At 36.9% G+C, this 23,714-nt stretch overlaps 3 protein-coding genes across 3 annotated transcripts; 1 reads left to right on the plus strand and 2 right to left on the minus strand.

The window, feature by feature from the left end:
- Positions 1-5,479: 5,479 nt before the first annotated feature.
- Positions 5,480-8,800, minus strand: LOC123681193. The gene is made up of 2 exons (XM_045619443.1): positions 7,733-8,800; positions 5,480-6,845 (listed from the first exon to the last, which is right to left on the minus strand). The coding sequence occupies exons 1-2, from the start codon at positions 8,309-8,311 to the stop codon at positions 6,552-6,554; spliced, it is 873 nt and encodes a 290-aa protein (XP_045475399.1). The 5' UTR covers positions 8,312-8,800; the 3' UTR covers positions 5,480-6,551.
- A 5,177-nt stretch (positions 8,801-13,977) lies between these two features.
- On the plus strand, positions 13,978-15,489 carry LOC123680892. The gene has a single exon (XM_045619013.1). It carries the CDS (start codon positions 13,978-13,980, stop codon positions 15,487-15,489), a length of 1,512 nt encoding a protein of 503 aa, XP_045474969.1.
- Positions 15,490-20,957: 5,468 nt separating this feature from the next.
- LOC123681194 (piggyBac transposable element-derived protein 3-like) lies at positions 20,958-23,295 on the minus strand. Its single transcript, XM_045619444.1, has 2 exons — positions 23,060-23,295; positions 20,958-22,841 (listed from the first exon to the last, which is right to left on the minus strand). The coding sequence occupies exons 1-2, from the start codon at positions 23,077-23,079 to the stop codon at positions 21,023-21,025; spliced, it is 1,839 nt and encodes a 612-aa protein (XP_045475400.1). The 5' UTR covers positions 23,080-23,295; the 3' UTR covers positions 20,958-21,022.
- Positions 23,296-23,714: the final 419 nt, after the last annotated feature.

Genomic DNA, 23,714 nt, shown 5'->3' on the forward strand with positions numbered 1-23,714 from the left:
TAACCTACAATTTATTAACTCTTCACTATTTATAAAAATGGAATTCAAAAACAAAATAAATCAACGTAAAATTGGCAACTCTCTATATACCTCACTTCTACTAGTTCTTACTAAATATCCTGAGTTCCGCATAATTCTAGAATGATTTAAGTACAATGTTTCCCAAAAACTGAAACTGTAGTTATAATCCGAAATGCCTATTCTCCCTCTTTCTCTGTGTTCAAAATCAAACTACTTATCTACTTCATTGTCTTTTCAAGCCTTTCACTGTCAAAACTAAAAAAAACCTTATTCATTTTTCCTAGAGTCAACTTTTTCCTAAATCAAAATATTCGTATTCAGAATCATCTCAATAAAATCCTACTAATGTTTCCTCATACAAAACTTTTATTGAAATTCCAAAACCTACTCAAAAAAACTATCATCATTACTCCTTAAGTGTCTTGATTCCATAAATTGATTCCTTAAATAATTTTATAATACCCAAATTACTTATGTCTCTTCAACTATTTCGAGAATCAAACTATCATAAATCCCAAAAAAACTTATTCTGATTTCACTTCGCTATACTTCCCAAGTTCCTTAATCTGAAATAAAGTTAATCAAATTTTACCAATATTATCAATTATCAATCTTTTTACGCAATTATCAAAAATCTCAAAAAAAAACAAATTTTCCCTAATTCATCAAACCTATAAAAAAATCACCAAAATTTCCATTACTTATCCAAAATGTCGAAAATTTACCTAAATATGAATAATCTATATTACAATGGATTTATCTGTATGTACCGTTATCTATTAGTCCCAACCCCATCGATCCGGTGGGCGACGTACTCTAGTCGATCTACCTATAGGGATTTCCTCCTCCTCTATTTCCTCACTTTCAAATTGCGCTCGATTCAACCTCATAATCATCCTCATCGGCGAAAATTCTCGTATCTCAGTCCGTTCATCATCAGATTCAGTTTCGCTACCGTCCGTATCTAATTTTTCCGAACCGTCGGATTCTTCTATATCTATCCCATCAAACTCTCGATTTCTCGCAGTATACAATTTTAACCTATCTACATGAACGATTTGTTCCTCTCTACCCCCACATTTCCTAATTCTAGAGGTCATCGGACCAAGCAATTCCACGATCCTACAAGGTCCTACCCAAGGTTCCGTTAACTTTTTTGATATACCCTGTTTCGCCGACATTTTTTTCAAATAAACTAATTCTCCTACATCAAATTGAGGAACCACTGTATTTTCGTCAAATTTCTCAACACTATAAGATTTTACCTTTTTTATTGGCTCATTTAATTCCCGAGATTTCGTACTTGTAATATTTTGCTTCGAAATTTTTCCTTTTCCACGGATTTTTTTCTCATCTCTTTCTATGATCCCTATCGCTTCGTCAATGCTTATTTCTTCAATATCACTGTTTGACTGATTTATCCCTTCTCGTTTTGAAAAACCTTTTGTTTCCAATTCCGCTATATTTTCCACTTGAATACCTATATCTCTCATCGCCAAATTTCTTTTCTCCTCGTAATTTTCCGTTTGAGTACCGACCTCCGTTTTTACCTGCAATTTCTCTCTTTCACCTTGTTTTTCCAGACTAACCTGCCTTACCCTGAAGTGATTAACTTGTATTTCCTCTTTCTTCTCCTCTGTATATCTATCCCCTGTATACATACCTTCATTCAAATCTTTATTCAGAAATTTAAACTCTCTTCCCCACATAGTTACCGATGGTTCGTGTTCATACTTAATATGCGCTTGATTTTCCTTAAGAAAATCCCTACCTAGTATTATATCAACGTTTCCTAATGTTTCATCATCCACTAATGTGACCGTGCAATCTATCCTCAATCCTTCTCCTATTGGACTCACCGCAATATTCGCCGTACCCCAGGTACGTACATTATGACCTGATACGCTTGTTAAATCACAGTCAACACCGTATTCATTGACCTCGTCTCTTGAAATCAATCCTCTTTTTACGAGAGACACCGCTGCTCCTGTATCTATTAAACAAACACCTATCTTTCCGTTGATACTTAATTTTATCAAATGTGGTACGTCATGCATTCCTGCCGAATTTACTTCCGGAATAACCAGGACCGTACGTTCCCTAAATTCCCTTCTAGGTAGCCGCATTTTTGGAGAACGCAATCCGTTCTGAGTATCAACATCCTTATTACACGTATTTACCGGCAATTTCTCTTTCTCGCTTAGTTTCTCCGACCTAACTCGATTCACACGATTCTCTTCAAATTTTCCCCATGATCCCATATTACTTGTTCCCTGATTACACGATTCAACTTTCTTTCTCATCTCTATAGTCTTTTTCGTCTTTTCGAATGGCAAATTTATTTTTCGTGAAAAATCTCTATTAATATGTATCGTCCCAATGTCAAAATCTTTTCGTCCTCCTGGTTCTATCTCACGATCGTTCCTAGCACATTCCTTTACCCAGCGCCCCGGCTGATTATCGATATTTCGCACTCCTTGAGTTTTATGTGTCGCTCTCGCATTATTCCTACATTCCCTTGCGAAATGACCTAATTGACCACACGAAAAACAAATATTCTCAACTTTTTGTCCTCTTTTTCCCCCACTTAATCCAGTATTCCTACAATTTTTCGCAATATGTCCTTTCTTCTCGCATAATTGGCAAGTTATTTCACATTCAATTACCGATATTTTTGAATTAAATGACCTGTATCCCTGAATAATTCTATTTTTCATTTCATGTAATTTTACCAATTCTTCCGCTTTCTCTAAATCCAAATTTTTTTCTAGTAACAAAAACATACCAACCTCTTTCATAATATCTTTTCGAAGTCCCATTTTAAACTGATTTAAAATCAAATTCCTATTTATCTTTCTTATACCCAATTCTTCCTCTTTCGTCGCTCCGATCAAATCTTCAGTTAATAATTCCGCGCCTATTGTTCTTAATCTGGTACAAAATGAAGATACATCCTCATCTTGTCCTTGTATACATCTACTCAAATTCCACTGACATTCCCCCGCTAATTTTTGCGACGTAAATTTTTCAATTAATCTCAATTTTAGTTCTGCATAAGTTAATAAATCTAAAGTAATATCTGATTTAAAATAGCTGTATGCTTCGCCTACTAATTTTAGTTTCAATACAGTGATGGTTTCGTCCTCACTCCATCCTTCTATTTTTGCCCTTAGTTCCAATTTATCAAAATATCTCAAAACTTCTTTTCCTGAAAAATTTTCCAAGGTAGTCGACATCATTCCTAGCGAATAACGTTGCATATTTACCATTGCCGGATTCACAGGTGGATTTCCGCCTGGCGTATTAACTGAAGTAGCGCTATTAACAGTACCATGTAGAGGAGGTGTAATCGACATTTTCAATTAAATTTGAATACCCAAAAATTAATAACAATAATACAACCAATACAATAATTTACCTTTACCCTTATATATTTGGTATCCCACGTTGATCAACTGTCTGACCTTTACCTGAAAATCCCTAAATTTCTTTCTAACACCGAAAACTGTAAATTCCAAAACTAGCACAAATCTGACTTCTATGTCTACTAAAAACTCTTTTTCAAATTTTGAAAATTAGAGTATAAACCAAAACTTACTTAAAAGAAAATCACTTCAATTAAAACAAATGTCTCAAAACAAATACCTCTAATTAATTATGAAAATATTTATTCACTTCTACTTCTAGTTGATTTAGAAAATGAACGTTCAACGAAAAAAATTAACTAAAATATGATTCAGGCCCAACAGCTGATTTTCTGCAACTTCCTAAATAACATACCTAAATATAAAATTATCAGAATCCGACACACTCCTCCACCTCAACAAAAATTATATATTTTCACCCCTGATATGAAAAATAACAATACGGTCAAATTCCAAAATATCGATCATACACAAAAAATACAAGGTCTATCCATCCGAAAATCTCCCAATTCAACAGTTTCTTTCCCAAACTTTACTCTAATACTTCAATGTTATCAATCCTCAAAATTTCAACTACCAAAAATTACTTTTTTGAAAAATATCCGATCCCAGACAGAAAAAAAATCAAGTATTATCTCTTAAGCTATCACCAATTTGTCATATCATACCAGAGAAATAAAAATCAACTAATATCCCTTAAGCTGTCACCAATTTGTCATGAACGGGTTGGTCAGAGAATGTTGACCAATCGTTCACTTATCTCCGGTTGAGATGTTCTTTTAACCCCTGGAAGAGCAGTTTTCCAGAGGTCTCGAAGAATTAATAAATTATGTAAATTCACTAAGATGTTATGTGAGTCCGGCCTGTCGCTTTAATGGACAGGTCTTATTAGTTGAATTTCTTTCTCTAGGGACAGGATTAGTTTGTTGGGTCAATGAAAAATCGATTTAAATTTTAAAACTAAATGTAATAAAGAAAAATTAAAAATAACCAAAGTTACAATATCCCTTGAAATGTTGACTCAACGGCCAAAATTTTGTAAAAACAAAAAAATACCTCAAATATAATCTGTTATTCAAACAAACGAAATAATTTACCAACTTTGAATTTGGGAGAATCAGGACTACTCAAATAAACTTATTTTCATTAAAAAAAAACATTCAAACATCAACAAATAACCCAAAAAGTAGATAGCCAAAAGACTTGCCCTTATCCCGCGATGCTAGGTGAATATTTTAGGCCCTGCCTAAACCTAGTTTTAATTTTTTTCAAACTGTTCACTCGAAAACGTGTAATTCCTTATATAACACTTCACTCCCGATCCGCGAACTCCGATCTGACCTAATTTATTCCAAAGAGATTCTAAAACAAATTCTAACTTTATCCAAAAAAAAAATAATCCCTAATTTTCTATTTCTGACCTAAGTCTTCCTTTCTCAGAGCCAAAACAATTCCTTCTTCCCTTAAAACTTGAAATTCATTCAACTCTCTGTCATCTACTAAATTTATTACTCTGATATTGAAAAGGAATTGTTTTGCTCTAAGTCCGGTTTCGCGACCGACGTTCTAATTCTCAACCTTTCTCAATAAGAGACCCTAAGCGATACTGACTCAAAACTCAAGCCTCATCATTCCTTCTTCATTTTTTGTCAACAGACCTTCAACCTCAGTTCAAACTAGATTTTTATGCAGTCTCAGCAAGAACCATACTTCGAATTTGCCTACAGCCTGACGGATTTTCTGCAGTGTCATATGTGACCAAAAAGCATTCACTGAACTCAGATAAGCCAAGATTTCCCCGTATCTAAATGTATTCTTCTTATCCGTGAAAGATATATCGATTTCACCAACGTAGTGTCGAGAAGTCTGGAGACGGTAACTAAGAAAAGCATTGATTGGAAAACAAAACATCCTTATGCCAAGATAAGATCAGTTTACATAAGGCGCGATCACTCTTTGAATTTAACGTATTTCCTCGGCATAATAATTCTAATAATTTCGATAATTTTCAAATATCCGCTTTACTACAAATTTATGGCAAGATAGTTTGATTATCCATCTAGCTATTCTAGGGGATGGATTTTTCATGGAATTCAACCATTGCAGTGAAAAATGATCGGTGATCACTGTAAACTCTGTTCCTTCGATATAAGGGCGAAATCTCTCAATGGATAGAACAATGGAGAGAAGTTCCTTCTCCGTCGTGGTATAATTCCGTTGACTTTTGTTCAAGGATTTGCTAAAATAGGCTATGGGATGTTCAACACCGTCACTTTCCTGAAAGAGAACACTACCTACTCCGACATCAGAGGCATCACAAGCCAGAAAAAACCGCTTCGAAAAATCAGGGCTAGACAAAACAGGAGTTGAAGTTAAAACCTGCTTTACTCTTTGGAATGCTGCATCAGCTTCCTCAGTCCATACAATTGGTTGTCCTTTCTTGCGACCTTTAAGCAAATCTGAAATTGGGGAGCAAACTGTTGAAAAATCCTTCAAAAATCTCCTATAATATCCCACAAGACCAATCAATCTCCTAATTTGTGTCGTATTCGTAGGCACTGGATACTCTGAGATTGATTTGATTTTGTCGGGACCCGTCCTAAGGCCTTGCTCGTCAACTAAAAAACCCAAAAATTTAAGAGAGGAACGACAAAACTGACATTTTCCGAAATTAACCGTTAAATTGGCTTCTTGAAGCCGTTTGAGAAGTTGAGTTAATACCCTGAGATGGGATTCAAAATCGGGAGTTACGACAATTATATCGTCGAGATAGTAAAAAACGTATGGCTCCAATGATGGACCTATCACCATATCCATCAACCGACACATAGCCTGAGCAGCATTGTTCAAGCCAAAAGGAAGTACATTAAAGCAAAACAAACCGCGACCTTGAACTGCAAATGTAGTTTTCAACTTAGAATCATCGTCAAGAGGAATTTGGAAAAATGCTGACTTTAAATCAATGGAAGAAACAAATGAGGCATTACGAACTTTACTAATTATTGAATCTATTAAAGGCATAGGATATGAATCAGGTATGGTAACTGAATTTAGCTTTCTTCCATCGAAACATACTCTAAATGAACCATCTTTCTTACCGACCAATCAAAGGGGAGACAACCAGGGTGAAGTGGTTGTTACTGGCTTGATTATATCAAGTTTTAACATCTCATCAATCTCCTTATTGAGAACTGATTGCATAGCAGGTGAGAGAGGGTATTGTCTTTGGCGTATGGGCGAACCTTCAGTTTTAATAGTATGCGTTAGTAAGTGTGTCCTGCCAATTTCATTCTCAGGTCCTATTGATCGGAATAATTTCACCACCTCATTCAATCCATCTTGATGCAAGGGAGTCAAGTCTTCAGCTGGTTTTATCGCATGTACTGCAGCTGTCGACAAATAATAATAATAATAATATAGTTTATTGAATCATAAACAATAATCGCAGAGGCTAAGAGCCTGTACGCGATATACAATTGAATACATTCATGTATACATTATTTCTTAAGCCATTACCATTATGAAAATACAATTTAATAGAACAAAAAATTATCCGCTGAACGTCCAAAGAGAACAAAACAAACATATCTAATTTAACTTAAACGTATTTATATTATTCCAAATTTTTACCCAAACCATTTACACTATACCCACTCCCAAATCGATATCCTCGAGAGTAGGAACTGTAAATTCCCACATCAGTTTGTAAGCGTCCGCCATAAATTAGTCAATAATTAGAAACATCTACTTCCTCTATGTCTAATCCATTCTTTGATGAGTCTTTTCCTCTTCCCAATGTTCTTCTCATTTCTTAATTCCCTGGGGATTTCCCTGTAGATTCTCGGTGCTAGGTATGAGAAGCATCTCTGACCGATACGTTTTTCAGCTCTGGGTGTAAATATGCAATTCTTATTCCTGGTTTCATACGAACACTCTAATGGCTGCAGATAAATTTTCCCAGAAAAAACAGCACTCAAAATTTGAGTAATATATAGCTGGTGAGGATTCATTACCCCTGACATAGCGTATAATTCGTCTGATGGAAATAAAAGAGGCTTACTATAGATGACACGAAGTAACCATTTCTGAATTATCTCTACTCTTTTCATATGACATTCATATGCACCACCCCAACCTATTATACCATATCTTATCAGAGTTTGACAGAGGGAACTATATATCTCCATCAGCTCTTCTACATTTAGGTACTTTTTAAGATGTCTAAATCTTGGCAAAAGGCATCTGAGTTTTCTGACTAATGTGTCTATATGCTTCTCCCATTTCAAAGTGGAGGTATTAAAAGAAAAATTCGTAAAATCAAGCTTAATATTGAATGCTTGTATAACATCCATTCCCAAAATCATTGGTTGTGAAATCGAAGGAACTACCAATACCCTAAAGTTCTTAGACAAATTATCCAACCCTATCGGCAGATCAACATAACCTAAAGTGCTTTGTAATGTACCATCAGCAGTAGTGAGATGGAAGGAAACGTCATAATTTATAGGTAAATTCAATCTTTTTAAAAGAAACAATGATGGAGAACCGAGAATTGAGACATTACTGCCGCTATCCAGAAGGGCTAAAATACTTTCATTGAAGACTCTAATTCTAAGGTACGATCTGTCATCGTCATTAAGTATTTCCAATAATGGGCAAACTTGAGGAATTGAAGGAATTGATGGAATGGTTGTGACAGGAGGCTCAGGTGGTTTCTTTGGTGGCTTTGGAGATTGCGAACCATCTACAAGAACATTTACTTTCTTTGGTTCATATTGCCCTTGGCAGCTATTGAAGGACTTGGCTGATTCATGTTTTCTGCCAGAACATGACCAGGTTTGGCGTTTTTTGAACATTTGAAACATTTTGATTTAATTACACCAGCCGTTCCGCAACCGAAGCAAAAGGTACTTCTAGGTTTCTTACAAAAGGTATATTTATGTCCTAATTTTCTACAATTCCAACAAGTTATTGATTCAAATTGCGCTACTGAATAAGGTTTTCTTCGATTCAAATCTAATACATTCTCTACTCTTTTACACAACGAATTCAAATCTGACAACGTATCTATATCCCTCAACACCAACGCTCCAACAAATTCTGACTGTAAATTTGCTCTTATTATATCAACCATTTCCCTCTCCGATACTTTACGAGTTAACCTATGAAATTGTGATTCTAAAGTTGTTATAAACACACTGACATTTTCTCCTGAACGTTGTTTCCTTGATTTAATTTCAAAAATGTGTAACGTTACAATTGCCCATGAGACTCTAAGGACTAATTTCTAGGGATGGTTTGGCTCATTTGGCAACAAAACTCCTACCCAGGTTTTTACAAATTTAATAAAATTAAAATATACAATGATCGATCCTTTTCACTCCAAACAAATAATAAAATAGAAACTTAACTTAAAACGATTTTAAATGAGTTACTCTGCTACTAGGATGGAACCTCTTCTGTAAATTATCTTCAGCCTTCTGAACACCAATTCTTATCAGGAAGCTATAGTACTCCAATCCCCATTCAACGAAGTTGATGTGATAATGCCAGGTATTTCGCAGGTATTCTCTCAGATTCAGGAACTAAAGTGGTCTAACATACGTACTATTCAATTCTGTATCTCAAGGAAGTAGTTCTTGATATCTATCAATCCCAAGAAAGGTTTTCTTTGTTCTAATCCCACGGGAGGTGCTTTGAGAAAATGAACAAAAATGATATCAGAATATGTTAACTGAATTTACAACTCCTTCTCGGATTTCTAACCAAGAAATTACAAAGAAATCATTACATTTATTATCAAATAAACCTGAGAAGGAGTTTTGCTGACATTATTTGACACAAAAAGAATTCTACCAAACCTGAAATACGTTTCGACAAGATGGATGACTCTAAAAAAAACTACTGTTTCAAATTAAATTGATTCATTCTGGTGAGATTATTACTTGTTGAATACTAATATTCATGTTAACACTTACCGAGAATCCCGACACAATTCTCGCCGATAAATAAGATTCCGAGTCTCAAATTAAATTAATAATGACTGAAATCTAAATCTGAGGTACTTATTCTTGCTGAAGTCTCAATAATCATTGAAAATCTTTCAGAAGATTCTCTCTAAATCCGCGCATGTGCGTTCCAACCGATGGTACACGATATGATACGATTAATTGACAAATTACCGCGTCTTCAAAAATTCCAGTAGCGTAACATGGAATGAAGCGTGCACAATCGTTGCAAATTTTCAAGAAAATTATGGTATTGTTGAAGTCTCACTCTTATCAACACTTGTACAATTCACAATGAGACGACATACACAGGAGTAACTAATGAGGTTATTTATACGATGTTTTCATGATATATAATATGTTTGTCTATAAATTGCAATCAATTTGAACACAATTCATTGTGACAGAGAACCAGAAGGAATACAAAAATTCTTATCATTACTATAGAACCCCACAGTGACCGAAGTAATAGCATGCGTTGATGAAATTTAACTTCTTTGCTGAGACCACCTGTCAAGTCAAATCGAAAATAAGTAATTTAATGAAAGAGAAAGAAATATGTCTGTTTATAATAAATTCCGTCGAAACTATCGTCAAACATTCGCGTTCTGGATGAATATTATATAAGGTCCACGTTATCGTATATCCTCATATCCTCATAGGAATACGATTCGTCTTTTTCCTCCCGTTGATATCCGAATTTCTACAATCGCTAATATATATATTTTTTTGAGAAAGAGCAAGACAAAATATTAATTTCAAACAATCAAGCATATGTGTCGATGAATCTCAGTATTAGCAGAGGAAATGTAACGAGGCTTCATACATTTCAACGTATTTTACAAGAGAACAGATAAAAACCTCAGCAAAAACTCTGTCTCCCCGTATCGGTGTAGTGACTGGTTTGTGTATACGTTTACAGAATAAGCTAATGATATTCCAGGACTCAGCGGAGCTTTTTATATGCTCGATGACTATCTTCTTATGTCTGCTTCCATTCCTATAAGTGAATCGTGGAAGGACAACGTCATCACGGTTTACAATAACACCGAAGCCCGGATTAAGAATTCTAGCGCGCCTTTCTCTACGAAGTTCCTTGATTCTCGAATTTAGGATAATCCTCAGCTTTGAGTCGTTCCGGCATATATCCCTGAACCTTTTACAGGTCGCGTTAACTCTGAGTACAGAATCAGGATTCAAATAACTGAATATAGTAGACACCATTTCTGGTGGAAGAATTTCGAAAGGATTCATACCACCAACGGAATGTCTGGGCACAACAATAATTTCCATGTTATGATCAATTCGGTAGTTATTCGAAGAGATTATGACAAAAATTGTGAATGGCTGGGTTTATATACGGCCAAGCACTTCGCAGGACCAATCGTAAAGAAGCATCCCCTCCATCGAACTAATTTTGTTGACGTTTGGTTCATTAAACATTCTATAAAATTTCTTTTCAGAGTTTTCTAAAATCATATTGTCATCTTTTCGTTTATAGCTCTCACTGTATCTTCTCAGTCGTTCAGAGTATACACTTAATTTTTGTTTGAGTGTATCTAGAGTTTCTTGAGCACTTTTTTTGTTGCCGTCATAGTTTGCATGTCGCCTATGGCGATCCATAATTGCATCCACTATTTTTTGTATTTTTCTCGACGGAGAACCTTTTTCAAATTGTGTTAACCTTCCTATATCTTGTCGGAGGCTATGTATTTTTGCTTCTACCTTTTTTTGTCAATGTGGTTCAGTATGCTGTTTTTTCTGTGCTGGTTGCTCACTTCTAGGTTTTGGCTTCACGCCGAGCACTGCTGATATTGTAGAGGCTGCACAGTAGGTAATAAGATGCAATGACTCTAGGTTTTGGTCATTCGAAAAAAACGATGGAATTATTTCTTTGTTCATTATGTGCAGAATATGTCAGAGTTTTTTCGATGTCTTCAGTCTAGGAAGAATTCGTCGTTTAAGAGGATCAGTACCCTCGAATTCTATGAAATATCTATTCATTGTAACAGATAATTGCTCTAATAAATCTCTTCGACTTTCTTCTAGGTTTTCCATAGTTGCAGTTTGTATATTCCGCCATTGCTCATCTCTTACTATTGCCAAATCTCCGCTGTGTTGTTCCTCAGTATTAAATTGTGCATTGATGTTTTGTTGGTTTTCAGCACAATCGTAGTTTTCTTCAATTGTCACTTCGTTGTTAGTGAGGTTCCTATTCTGTAGCCTCAGTTGGACTTCATTTTTTATGGTGTTAAATCTCTCATCGGGTATAAGTTTATTTCTCAATATGACCCGGTATTGGTCGGCTACTCTTTGCTCAGAAACTTGAAGTTCGGGGTAGTTTCTGTGGAATTCTGCAAATAATTTTTGACGGTAGCCTATTTTATCCTCTTCCATATTAGTCACTTCATAATATATGCGCATATCAAACTTGTCCATTTCATGCGTCTTCTTGGTAGACCTGCTTGGGTGAGTGCTGGTTGGGGATCCTGCGCAGCACCTTCAGCGGTCAGAGAAACTCGTGTTATTCTTCTCCTAGAATGTTGAGATTGTGGAGGCGTAGCATTTTGTTCGACAGACGCCCGTCTACTTAGCACTCTGTCACCGTTGTCCCGCATACTGTCATGTCCAGCGCCGGCTCCAGACACGCCCTGACGAACCTCAGGCAGCGGCTCTATATTCCTATTCCTTAAATTCTCCATCATTCATGGGTTCCTCCGTGTCGTGGGGGAGACGGCCTTTGATCGCTTTTTACGATCCGCGGAGCTACGGTGGGAGAATTCTTGAGCTGCTTTCTATACGGCTTCGTCCGTTACCCTGGACAGGGACCCTTCGACAGGTTACAGCTTCCCGGGTCAGGGAGCTCCTGGAATCTGCGGTGGGCAGGAGTCGATTCAATTCTCCTGATAGGTGAATCGCTGAGGATTTCCTACCGCTACCCTATTATACTTATCACCCGAGTTGCTTGCTGGGAGTTTGTGGAATTTATGTAGATAGTAATGGAAAAATCTTTTGTTGTGATGACATAACCTCAAAACAGACAAAACTCGAGGAAAAGGATCAGGAAATACAGAAGCTGAAGACAAGACTATCTGAACTCAATGAACAATTTATTAGTAAACAAAATCTCTTAAACAACGGGGATTATTCTGGACACTGCATTGACTTACTTGAACCGTCACAACAAGGTGAGAATGATGATAAAGATGTGATGTATCTGAACAGGGTTATAAACGAAAAAACAATATTAATAGAAGAACTTCAGGATAAAATTGAAGTTTTAAAAAAGTATACATCCCTATTAGAAAAAATAGATGAAAACTGGCATAGAACACCACCTGTAAGTACAATCTGTAAAGAATCTAACAACAGATCTCTTCGCCACAAAGAAAATGATGACCCTGTTGCGCCAAACATCACGGAGAAGTCTGAACTAAAGATGGCGACATCTAATGAGAGTGATAATAACTCTGAGGAAAAGAAAACGTCAAATAAAACAGAAATATACTCGAATGGAAATAAACCAAAGGAAGGAAAAAATTCAAATAAAGAAAACAAACCTGGACGTAAAGCAAACTTGAATGATAGAAAGAGTGAGGTGACTGGAACGAGTGACAAACTTTCCTCCTTCTCGGGGGCTCCTCGGCGTGCCTGGGTCTATGTAGGACGTGTGAGTGAAAATGTGGCGGAGTCACAAATTCTTAAACATCTGCAAGAATGTTTTACTGGAAGAAATTTCATAATTGAGAAACTACCGAAACGAGACGGATCAAAAAGCTCATCATTCAAGGTTGGAGATGACCTATCCCTTATTGAAGATCCTTATAAACCAGGAAACTGGCCTGTGGGTGTGGTTGTAAAACCTTTCAAGTTTTTTCTCCGAGAACAGAGTACTCAAAAACAATAGGAACCTAGCTGGGAGGGTAGAGAACCAGAGAGATCAAAACTGCAATGCAATATTGAACATAAACATACAATGCCTCAGAAATAAACTTGACGCAATGGATTTCGTATTAAATACTGAAAACTATAAAGTAGCCTGTGTGACCGAGCACTGGATGACCATTGATGAGCTCAAAGCTGTGAACATTCCAAACTATAATGTGGCGAGTGCTTTTTGCCGCGAGGACTTCATACATGGTGGAAGTCTGATACTAACAAGAAAAGACTTACTTGGCACAGCGATTACAGAAATTAATGAACTGTCTATCGAAAAAAATATAGAAATTTGTGGCGTTCTAGAAAAAACCACAAAAACAAATTATCTATGTGTCTATAGGCCTCCTCAGGGAGATTATCATTTGTTTATGCTGCGTCTAGAAACAGCATTGAACATTGTCTTCAATAATCCACATAAAAATGTTATAATCGCAGGAGATTTCAATATTCATTTCGATGAAATGAATAATGCGAAATTAAAACTGCAGGAATTGCTCACATCATTCCGATTACATATTATATTCAAGGAGGCATCACGTGTAACACTGAGAAAGAGCAGCTGTATCGATAATTTTTTCACAAATATGAAGTCTTCCACATATCAAGCAATCACGGTGAATCACCATCTTTCAGATCATCTGGCACAAAGATTGGAATTACAGACGACGGAAATCCCTGAAAAAGAAAAATATGAGTTCATTCGAATTATCAATGAAAATAACACTTACCATTTTCGAGAGCGATTGAAGAATGTTGACTGGGAATTCATCAAAAATATGTCGGCTCCGTTATCGTGTAATGGTTTCCATAAGGCAGTTACTGATACATTCAATCAGTGCTTCCCTGAAAAAAGAATAAAAATAAGAAGTGTGCCCCCAAAGAAATATTGGGAAAGACCGGAGATAATAGAACTAAAGAAAAAAGTAGATGCAGCACACACAATTTTTTCAGTTGAAAGGAATGAAAACACGGAAAAATTATACACGAAATTGAAACATCAACTGACACAACTTATTGAAAGTACAATAAAAACGGAAAATACACAGATTTTGAATGAGTCGAGCAATAAAAATCGTGCAATCTGGAAATTCATTAATTCTAAAATAAAAGGAAAAACAAAAACAAACAACGCAAAATTACTGTCAGAGGAAGATTTCAGTGTATATTTTTCAACAATAGCAGAAAAAGTGGGTAGACAAGACAGTGCCCCAGAAACGAGCGATGACTTTTTGAAGAAGAAAATAATCAGAAATCCCAAATCATTTTTTCTAACTCCGACTACACCCGAAGAGGTCAAAAGAGCCGTGTCTGAAATGAAGAAGAAAACATCAAGGGACATATATGGTTTCTCAGTAAGTTTACTGAAGGAAGTGATTGACTACCTAGCAGATCCTCTATCTGAACTCATAAATTCCTGCTTCCAAAAGGGTTATTTTCCAGATGAGATGAAGTTGGCAAGAGTTATACCAATTTATAAAAAAGGAGACCAAGAACTGTGCCACAATTATAGACCAATATCACTATTACCAGCAATGTCAAAGATATTTGAGTCTCTCAAAAAATCTAGATTGGTCTCATTCCTGGAAAGTCATTCGTTGCTGAGTGATCATCAGCATGGATTCAGGAGGAGTGGGTCTACTACCTCTGCTCTGGTGCAGATAATTGAATTCGTCTTGCAATCGTTGGACGATTCAGAGGAGGCAATACTAACTTGTATGGACTTGACGAAGGCTTTCGACTGCGTCAACCATGAAAAACTTTTATCCAAACTGGAGTATATCGGAATCAGAGGCCAAGCATTCGAACTTTTTCGATCATATCTGCTAAATAGATATCAGATAGTAGATGTTAGTGGAAAGAAATCCTCCAGGAGATGTATTGCTACTGGTATTATTATTATTATTCCAGGACTCAGCGGAGCTTTTCATATGCTCGACAACTATTTTCTTATGTCTGCTTCCATTCCTATAAGTAAATCGTGGAAGGACAACGTCTTCACAGTTTACAATAACACCGAAGCCCAGATTGAGAATTCAAGCGCGCTTTGCTTTACGGAGTTCCTTGATTCTGGAATTAAGGATAATCCTCAGCTTTGAGTCGTTCCGGCATATATCCCTGAACCTTTTACAGGTCGCGTTAACGCTGAGTATAGAATCAGGATTCAAATATCTGAATATAGTAGACACCATTTCTGGTGGAAGAATTTTGAAAGGATTCATACCACCAACGGAATTTCTAGGCACAACAATGATTTCCATTTTATGATCAATTCGGCAGTTATTCGAAGAGATTATGAAAAAAATTGTGAATGGCTGGGTTTATATACGACCAAGCACTTCGCAGGACCAATCGTAAAGATGCATCCCCTCCATCGAACTTTCTCCTGATACGTGCGCAAGAGCAGAACTCGGAAAATAGGGAATGAGATAATTAACTGATGAATTTGATCAATAAAGATCCATCGAATAACTTTGGATATGATGGAGGTATAGATATCTTATTCTATAAAAATCTGAATATACACAAGAAATTTTCAAGATAATTATGGTATTGTTGAAGTCTCACAATTATCAACACTTGTACAATTCACAATGAGAGGACATACATAGGAGTAACTAATGAGGTTATTTAAACGATGTTTTCATGATATAGAATATGTTTGTCTATAAATTGCAATCAATTTGAACACAATTCATTGTGACAGAGATCCAGAAGGAAATACAAAAATTCTTATCATTACTACAGAACCCCACAATGACCGAAGTGATAGTATGCGTTGATAAATTTAACCCCTTTGCTGAGACTACCTGTCAAGTCAGATCGAAAATAAGTATTTTAATGAAAGAGAAATAAATATGTCTATTTTTAATAAATTCCGTCGAAACTATCGTCAAACATTCGCGTTCTGGATAAATATTATATAAGGTCCACTCCACATTACCGTATATTCTCATATCCTCATAGGAATACCATTTGTCTTTTTCCTTCCGTTGATATCCGAATTTCTAGAATCGCTAATGATATTCCAGGACTCAGCGGAGCTTTTCATATGCTGGATAACTATCGTCTTATGTCTGCTTCCATTCCTATAAGTGGATCGTGGAAGGACAACGTCATCACGGTTTACGATAACACCGAAGCCCAGATTGAGAATTCAAGCGCGCTTTTCTCTACGGAGTTCCTTGATTCTGGAATTAAGGATAATCCTCAGCTTTGGTTCGTTCCGGCATATATCCCTGAACCTTTTACAGGTCGCGTTAACGCTGAGTATAGAATCAGAATCCAAATATCTGCATAAAGTAGACACCATTTCTGGTGGAAGAATTTTGAAAGGATTCATACCACCAACGGAATATCAAGGCACAACAATGATTTCCATTTTATGATCAATTCGGCAGTTACTCGAAGAGATTATGACAATATAAAGAAGAAAGTTTCAAGAAAATTATGGTATTGTTGAAGTCTCACTCTTATCAACACTTGAGAGGACATACAAAGGAGTAACTAATGAGGTTATTTATACGATGTTTTCATGATATAGAATATGTTTGTCTATAAATTGCAATCAATTTGAACACAATTCATTGTGACACAGACCCAGAAGGAAATAAAAATATTCTTATCATTACTATAGAACCCCACAGTGACCGAAGTGATAGTATGCGTTAATGAAATTTAATTTCTTTGCTGAGACCACCTGTCAAGTCAGATCGAAAATAAGTATTTCAATGAAACAGAAAGAAATATGTCTGTTTATAATAAATTCCGTCGAAACTATCGTCAAACATTCGCGCTCTGAAAAAATAATATATAAGTTCCACGTTATCGTATATTTTCATATCCTCATACGAATACGATTCGTCTTTTTCCTCCCGTTGATATCCGAATTTCTAGAATCGCTAATGGTTATCCAGGACTCAGCGGAGCTTTTCATATGCTCGATAACTATCTTCTTATGTCTGCTTCCATTCCTATAAGTGAATCGTGGAAGGACAAGGTCATCACGGTTTACAATAACACCGAAGCCCGGATTGAGAATTCTAGCGCGCTTTGCTTTACGGAGTTCCTTGATTCTGGAATTAAGGATATTCCTCAGCTTTGAGTCGGTACGGCATATATCCCTGAACCTTTCACAGGTCGCGTTAACGCTGAGTATAGAATCAGGATCTAAATATCTGAATATAGTAGACATCATTTCTGGTGGAAGAATTTTGAAAGGATTCATACCACCAACGAAATATCTAGGCACAACAATGATTTCCATTTTATGATCAATTCGGCAGTTACTCGAAGAGATTATGACAATAATTGTGAATGGCTGGGTTTATATACGGCCAAGCACTTCGCAGGACCAATCGAAGAGAAGCATCCCCTCCATGGAACTTTCTCCTCATGGTTCGATAAAAATCACGAAAATAACACAACTGGGAGGGGGGTGTAGTAAGATATCTCGTGTATTTATTTTTTCGTCAAACGCGCGATTTTTAAACAAGTATTAAGCGGCACGGCGCGGCGTGTAGTGACCTTGACTCGCCGTTGCCAGGCAAAGAACGGAGGCCTCACGCGCACGCGCCGCTCGGCATGCAGTCGCCAGTTATTCGATTGTTTTGGCGCCGAATACATGCGTAAACCGTTACCTTATACGTTTTTCATTAAAACAATGTTTAAAGTAGGTGATCTGTATAAAGACCTTTTCGCCGAGTATAAGAAAGGAAAAAAACCTAGTATTGCTCAGAAAGAATTTAATGAGTTGTGGTCTAATGCAAAACAAAAATATTCTACAGAAGAAGAATTTGTGAAGTGGGCGAATGATCTTCTAGCAGATTACCGCCGAAAGCACCAAGCAAAGAAGTCTTCCAATATTCTCTATTATTGTTCTAATTCTAAAAAGGGTAAGTTATAACTAGTATTTGTCTGTTTAAGGGCATTGTCCTAATAAATACGACTTCATCTATAGTTTATTTCTAATATCAATGTTATTGTTAAATCTTCCAACATTTTTGATAGGTAGTTTAAGGAAAAAATATAGATAAAATATGTATAGCGTACCCTAAGTATTACTTAAATCCAAAAGATATTTTTTTATTTTTAGATTATAAAGAAGTTATTTAAATAATCTCTAGGTTTTTAATAGTTTTAGAACATTGGCGCACAGGAATGTTATATCCATTCCATAAAAAATGCTGAATAAACATCACGTGACCCATATGCCTACATATCACCGATCGCTGAACTCTAAAAAAGTAGGTGTATTGAGCTGAACCTTGTCTATGAGGCATGGGTTTATCTAACGTAAAAAACAAAATAAATCGTAAGTCGTGGTGGTTATAAGGTGAAGGTTATATTACTATTGTTACACATTTTGCGCTTGTTTATATATTAATATCTTGTCGCTTTGTGGAAAACTTACAACTATTTATGGATCATACTATTGAACTGAAAAATTTGCCTACTAATGAAAGGTGGCAGTATGATATTGCATACCTACATATAATTACATACACATTATTCTAGTGAAAATACGAGGATTGTGCATGGTTTGTGTGCCGTTTCTAACTCTTATTCCAATAAAAGAAAAAAATAAAATTACTGGAGATGGTTAATTTGTTTGCACGATATTATATTTACTTACACGATAATAATTAAATTATTAATTTTCAGAATGCCAGCGAAAAAATGTCTGTTTTGCCAATGACATCCAATGAGCCAAATCAACCTGTAAAACTTCCTACGCCTGCGATATGCGTCTCACGGATCGGTACCGAAATTACTGACTAAGGCAATGTCACTACTAAAAGCACCTCAACAGGTAATAAACATCCCAAATCGCAATATCAATAATTATTTAAGCAGTCAATTATTTATTCCTACTAATCTTATAAATGCGAAAGTCTTTCTGTCTGGTACGCTTTCGACGTCAAATTTTTTTTTCCAATTTTTTTTAATGCACGAAATTTTTCCAAGCGTGATATAACCTAGAGTCCACGCGAACGAAGTCGCGGGCGAAAAGCTAGTATTATTATAATTCTAAATAAGAATTAGTAATTTAGTTTATAATCATAATTTCAATGGTTTCTTGTTGTTTAAATGTCGGTCATTCCAGGTGCTCGGAAACGTAAAGGTGAAGATTTGGATTGTAGCGACGAGAATTCACCCGATACACCAAGTGGCAAGCAGCTCTATACTGCAGCCTGTACGTGCTACTCATGCACAGGATAAGTTGAAGAATCAGATTTATCTTCTTCAAATGGAATTTGACTTAGCTGTTCGTCGTAGGGATTTTCTGGGCGGCACTGAAAATGAGACACGTGATGTGACGAAACTGCGCCGAGAAATTGATAAATGCACAAAAGAACTACGGAAGAAGGAGCAACATATGCGTCACTCCCAGTCACATAGATTATCAATAAAATCAAAGATTAAACTTGCTTGCAATCAGAGTCCGATTGTAGCTGATCTTCTTAAGGCGCGTTCTGTCCCAGGTGCCCACGCCTAGAAGAGCAACAACCGCAATTGCTAAAAACTATCGTCGATTTGGCTATGTTTGGTGCTTCTGCGGAGGAACGGCGTCACTCAGAAATTGTTCGCAGTTGCCGAACACTTACTGACCTCCATGAAAAGCTAAAGGAGCACGGATTTCAAATTTCGAAGAGTGGCACGTATCTTCGATTGCTCCCTAGAAATTATACCACCTTGGAGGGTAAAAGGCATGTAGTCACTGTGCCTGTCAAATTGAGTCGCCCTGAGGCAGATCACCATAAGGCTCATGTCGATCAACATTTTTGTGTCGCCACAATAAGATCCTTGGAAACGCTGGCATCTATTCTCGGGTCAAAACAAGTGGTGTTTTTTTTGTCCCAAGATGATAAAGCCCGGGTACCTATAGGTTTGACAGCGGCAAATAAACAAGCTCCTCTCCTGATGCATGTCGAATATCGTGTCTCATTTCCGATCATGATTGGTTGATTGCTACAAGGCACAAATTGATCCCTTGTGTATATGCTGGGTGCATCATAAAAGGAAATGATATGGGCCGTGCTGAAGCAATTACTTATTCAGGGCCAACATACGTGGCGATTAGAAGTGACAAACATTCCTCTTCGACAGCTTCTACTCATGCTGTGAACTTCAATAAGCTTGCTACACTCAACAATTTCAAGGAAATTATGCGGGATGAAGAAGGACGCCTGAAACCAGCTGTTTTGATTTCATCTGATGGAGGACCCGATGAAAACCCGATATATCCAAAGGTTATTTCCCATGCCAGACACCACTTTGTCATCCATGATTTAGATGCAATATTCATTTTTACGAATGCACCCGGCAGAAGCGCATTCAACCGTGTTGAGAGAAGAATGGCGCCTTTAACCCATTAAAGCCCATAATTCCCCCGTGAAGATTTTCAACTGAAACTTTGTCTGATGAGTTATTTAGACTCAAAAAGTGATATTGTGTTATAAAAATAATGATCGAACATGCAGGAGAGTTACTATGAAGCGGCAACTTAAGTTGCCACTGGGATAATTCATGAAGAAATTTTCCAAAGTACAATAAAACTAGCATATCAATCGTATACATCTATTGTGATTCAACCGTATAATATTTCCTATGAAATTACATAAAATATTATTATTTTACATCATGAAAAATTTTGAAACACTCATCAGGATGAACAGGAACTTCACACTTCTTGCATACAAAAATTGTACGCCTGCCACATACTTTACAACGGCGATACTTGGATTCACCTTTTTCGATGAAATGATCTGTTCGATCTTTTCTTATTTCTTCGAGAGCTGGTGTGAACTCTAGAGATGATCGAACTCCTGCTACCATTGGAGGACTGCCGTAAGACTTCAGAATGAAAATAGCACACTGACGTCTGAAATCCAATAGAGGAATATCATGCCCAAGGCGACGATACAGTAACCAACCTTGTGTGCTGCATACATCCACAGTCCAAGAGAAATAAGGCCACCACCATTTTTTCGACCTGATTCTGTTTCGGTAGGAAGCCAAAAATTGATCAGAAAGATCTACTCCACCCATGTTACTATTGTAACGAGCAATAGGACCTGGTACTTTGACAGAAATGACCTTCTTTTCAATTCTGGAGTATCGGTTTGACTTTGACATAGGATGTACATTATCACAATTAGTAAGTACAGTAACAACATTGTTGTCATTCCAACGGACTGCTAAAATATCTCCTGAAGAACTGGTGGATGTTTCACCTCTGGGTTTATTTTTCCACGTTTTTTTATCTGGAAGTTTCATTGAAACACTACAGCGATTCTCACGCAGAGTACCAGTTCCACCAAGTCCTCTAGAACTAAGCTCTTCCAACAACCCAACCGATGTAAAAAGATTGTCAAAGTAGAGTCGAATACCCTTTGACAATTTCATGTGGTCTACAAGTCCAATTACTACGTCACCTCCTTGACCGAGTCCAGTTTCTGGAAGACGAGTTGAACTTCCACAATAGGGTTCAACATGATGGATGTATCCAGATGGATCCGCGGCAACCCATAACTTGAACCCAAATCTGATAGGTTTTCCGCGAATAAACTGTTTGCACCCATGCCTTCCGTAATAAGGAATCATACTCTCGTCGATACTAATAGTGGGCCCAGGACTGATTTGTTTGAAAGAGTTGTTGAGGTGATCAAAAATAGGTCGGACCTTGTACATTTTATCACTTCCATCATTGTTTTCATTGTTGGCAAGGTGAATAAAACTTATCAGTTCATCGAATCGGTTTCGACGGATGGCATCGGAAACTAAGTGCGAATGAACATCTGGATCTTGTTTCCAGTAGAGTCTTCTATATGGAAGAGGGTGGTAACCTGACATCAACATAATTCCGACAAATGTAATCATTTCTTCAGCAGTGACATTCAGGTTGTGAACGAGTTTCTGCATAGCATAACGATTAGTTTCGGTTACGATATGACTCAATAAATCTTCCGAGAAGTAAGCCCTAAAAGCCTCAATAGGGCTTTTTACCGTTTCTTTCAGAAGATCTTCTGCTACCGGTCGGTATTCGCATTCAAGTTCAGGAATACTTGAAGATAACCCATTCATTTTCGGCTTCCAAGTACGTTCTGTGGGACGCTTACGTTTGGTGCTTCTTACTCTTGTCTGCGAAGAAGTCGTCGGTCTAGGTTCTTCTGAATGGTTCTCATCTTGGACGACTGGATTGCCGTGATCATCATCGATTTCTGGATTCTGCATTTCCACCTGAGAGCGTAATATACGGGCAGGAAGGTGGTCAAAATCTCCAACTACCTCTTCATCCGATAAATCAGAGTCCTTATCTGTATCTGCACCAGGAAGTTCATCAGGTGGACATATGGCTATATTGGTGGCTGATATGTCCTCATCGTTCTCGATAAGGTCAATTAATTCATGAAGAAGTAATCCAGTGCCTGATCTTCCACGAGTATACCTGTCGAAATCATTCAGTAAGAAATGTAAATATTGCAGAAACCGTTGTCACGTGTTCCCGTTGGCCACTTTAGTTGCCATCAAACTTTGCCCGTATGGCAAAAGCAAAATATTGCATGAAAATATTACTGTGAAGAAGAAATATACTGCTGAATTCATATTGAATAAAACTGGTACAAAAATACAAATGTGCATGCATTATTGAAATAGAATACTTACAATCTCTCATCGACGGCCATTATGGTGAATGAAAAAGTTCAAGAGCTCTGAATAAATCGTTATACACTAACTCACTGTTTGACAATATCTGACTGACGTTTGTGCTATTCGAGACAGGACATATCACATGACCGGAATTTACCAATGGAACTTCAATATCTATGCGCGTGCGCATAGAATGTAGTCGAATGCGCCGTGGCAACTTAAGTTGCCACGGGGCTGTAATGGGTTAAGCCGGGAATTATCTGGACTCATACCTCCGCATGATTCTTATGGAACTCATTTGGATGAACAAGGGAGAACAAAAGATCATAATCTCGAAAAAATGAACTTTCAGAAGGCTGGAGAAGTTCTCACAGAAGTATGGAATAATATTGGTTATCGACGGCCATGACGTCGTAGCAGAGTATCTCGAGCCCGATGACACTGCTGAAAGCTTTGTTCCAGACTTGCCTTCTCTGCAGTGGTATATTCATATTCACGAATATGTCGTCGAGTAGGAAAGTTGGAAGTAGCGAGTCTCTGCAGATATCGATTCCTGAATGCGGTATCTGTAAGCGAACTATTATTAAAAATGTTGTCAAGTGCAAAATTTGTAACAAGGTTTATCATCCTGGTTGTGCCAACCGAATTAAAAAATGTTGTGATGAAGTCA

Source organism: Harmonia axyridis, chromosome 5, assembly GCF_914767665.1.
Source record: "Harmonia axyridis chromosome 5, icHarAxyr1.1, whole genome shotgun sequence".
Classification (NCBI taxonomy): domain Eukaryota; kingdom Metazoa; phylum Arthropoda; class Insecta; order Coleoptera; family Coccinellidae; genus Harmonia; species Harmonia axyridis.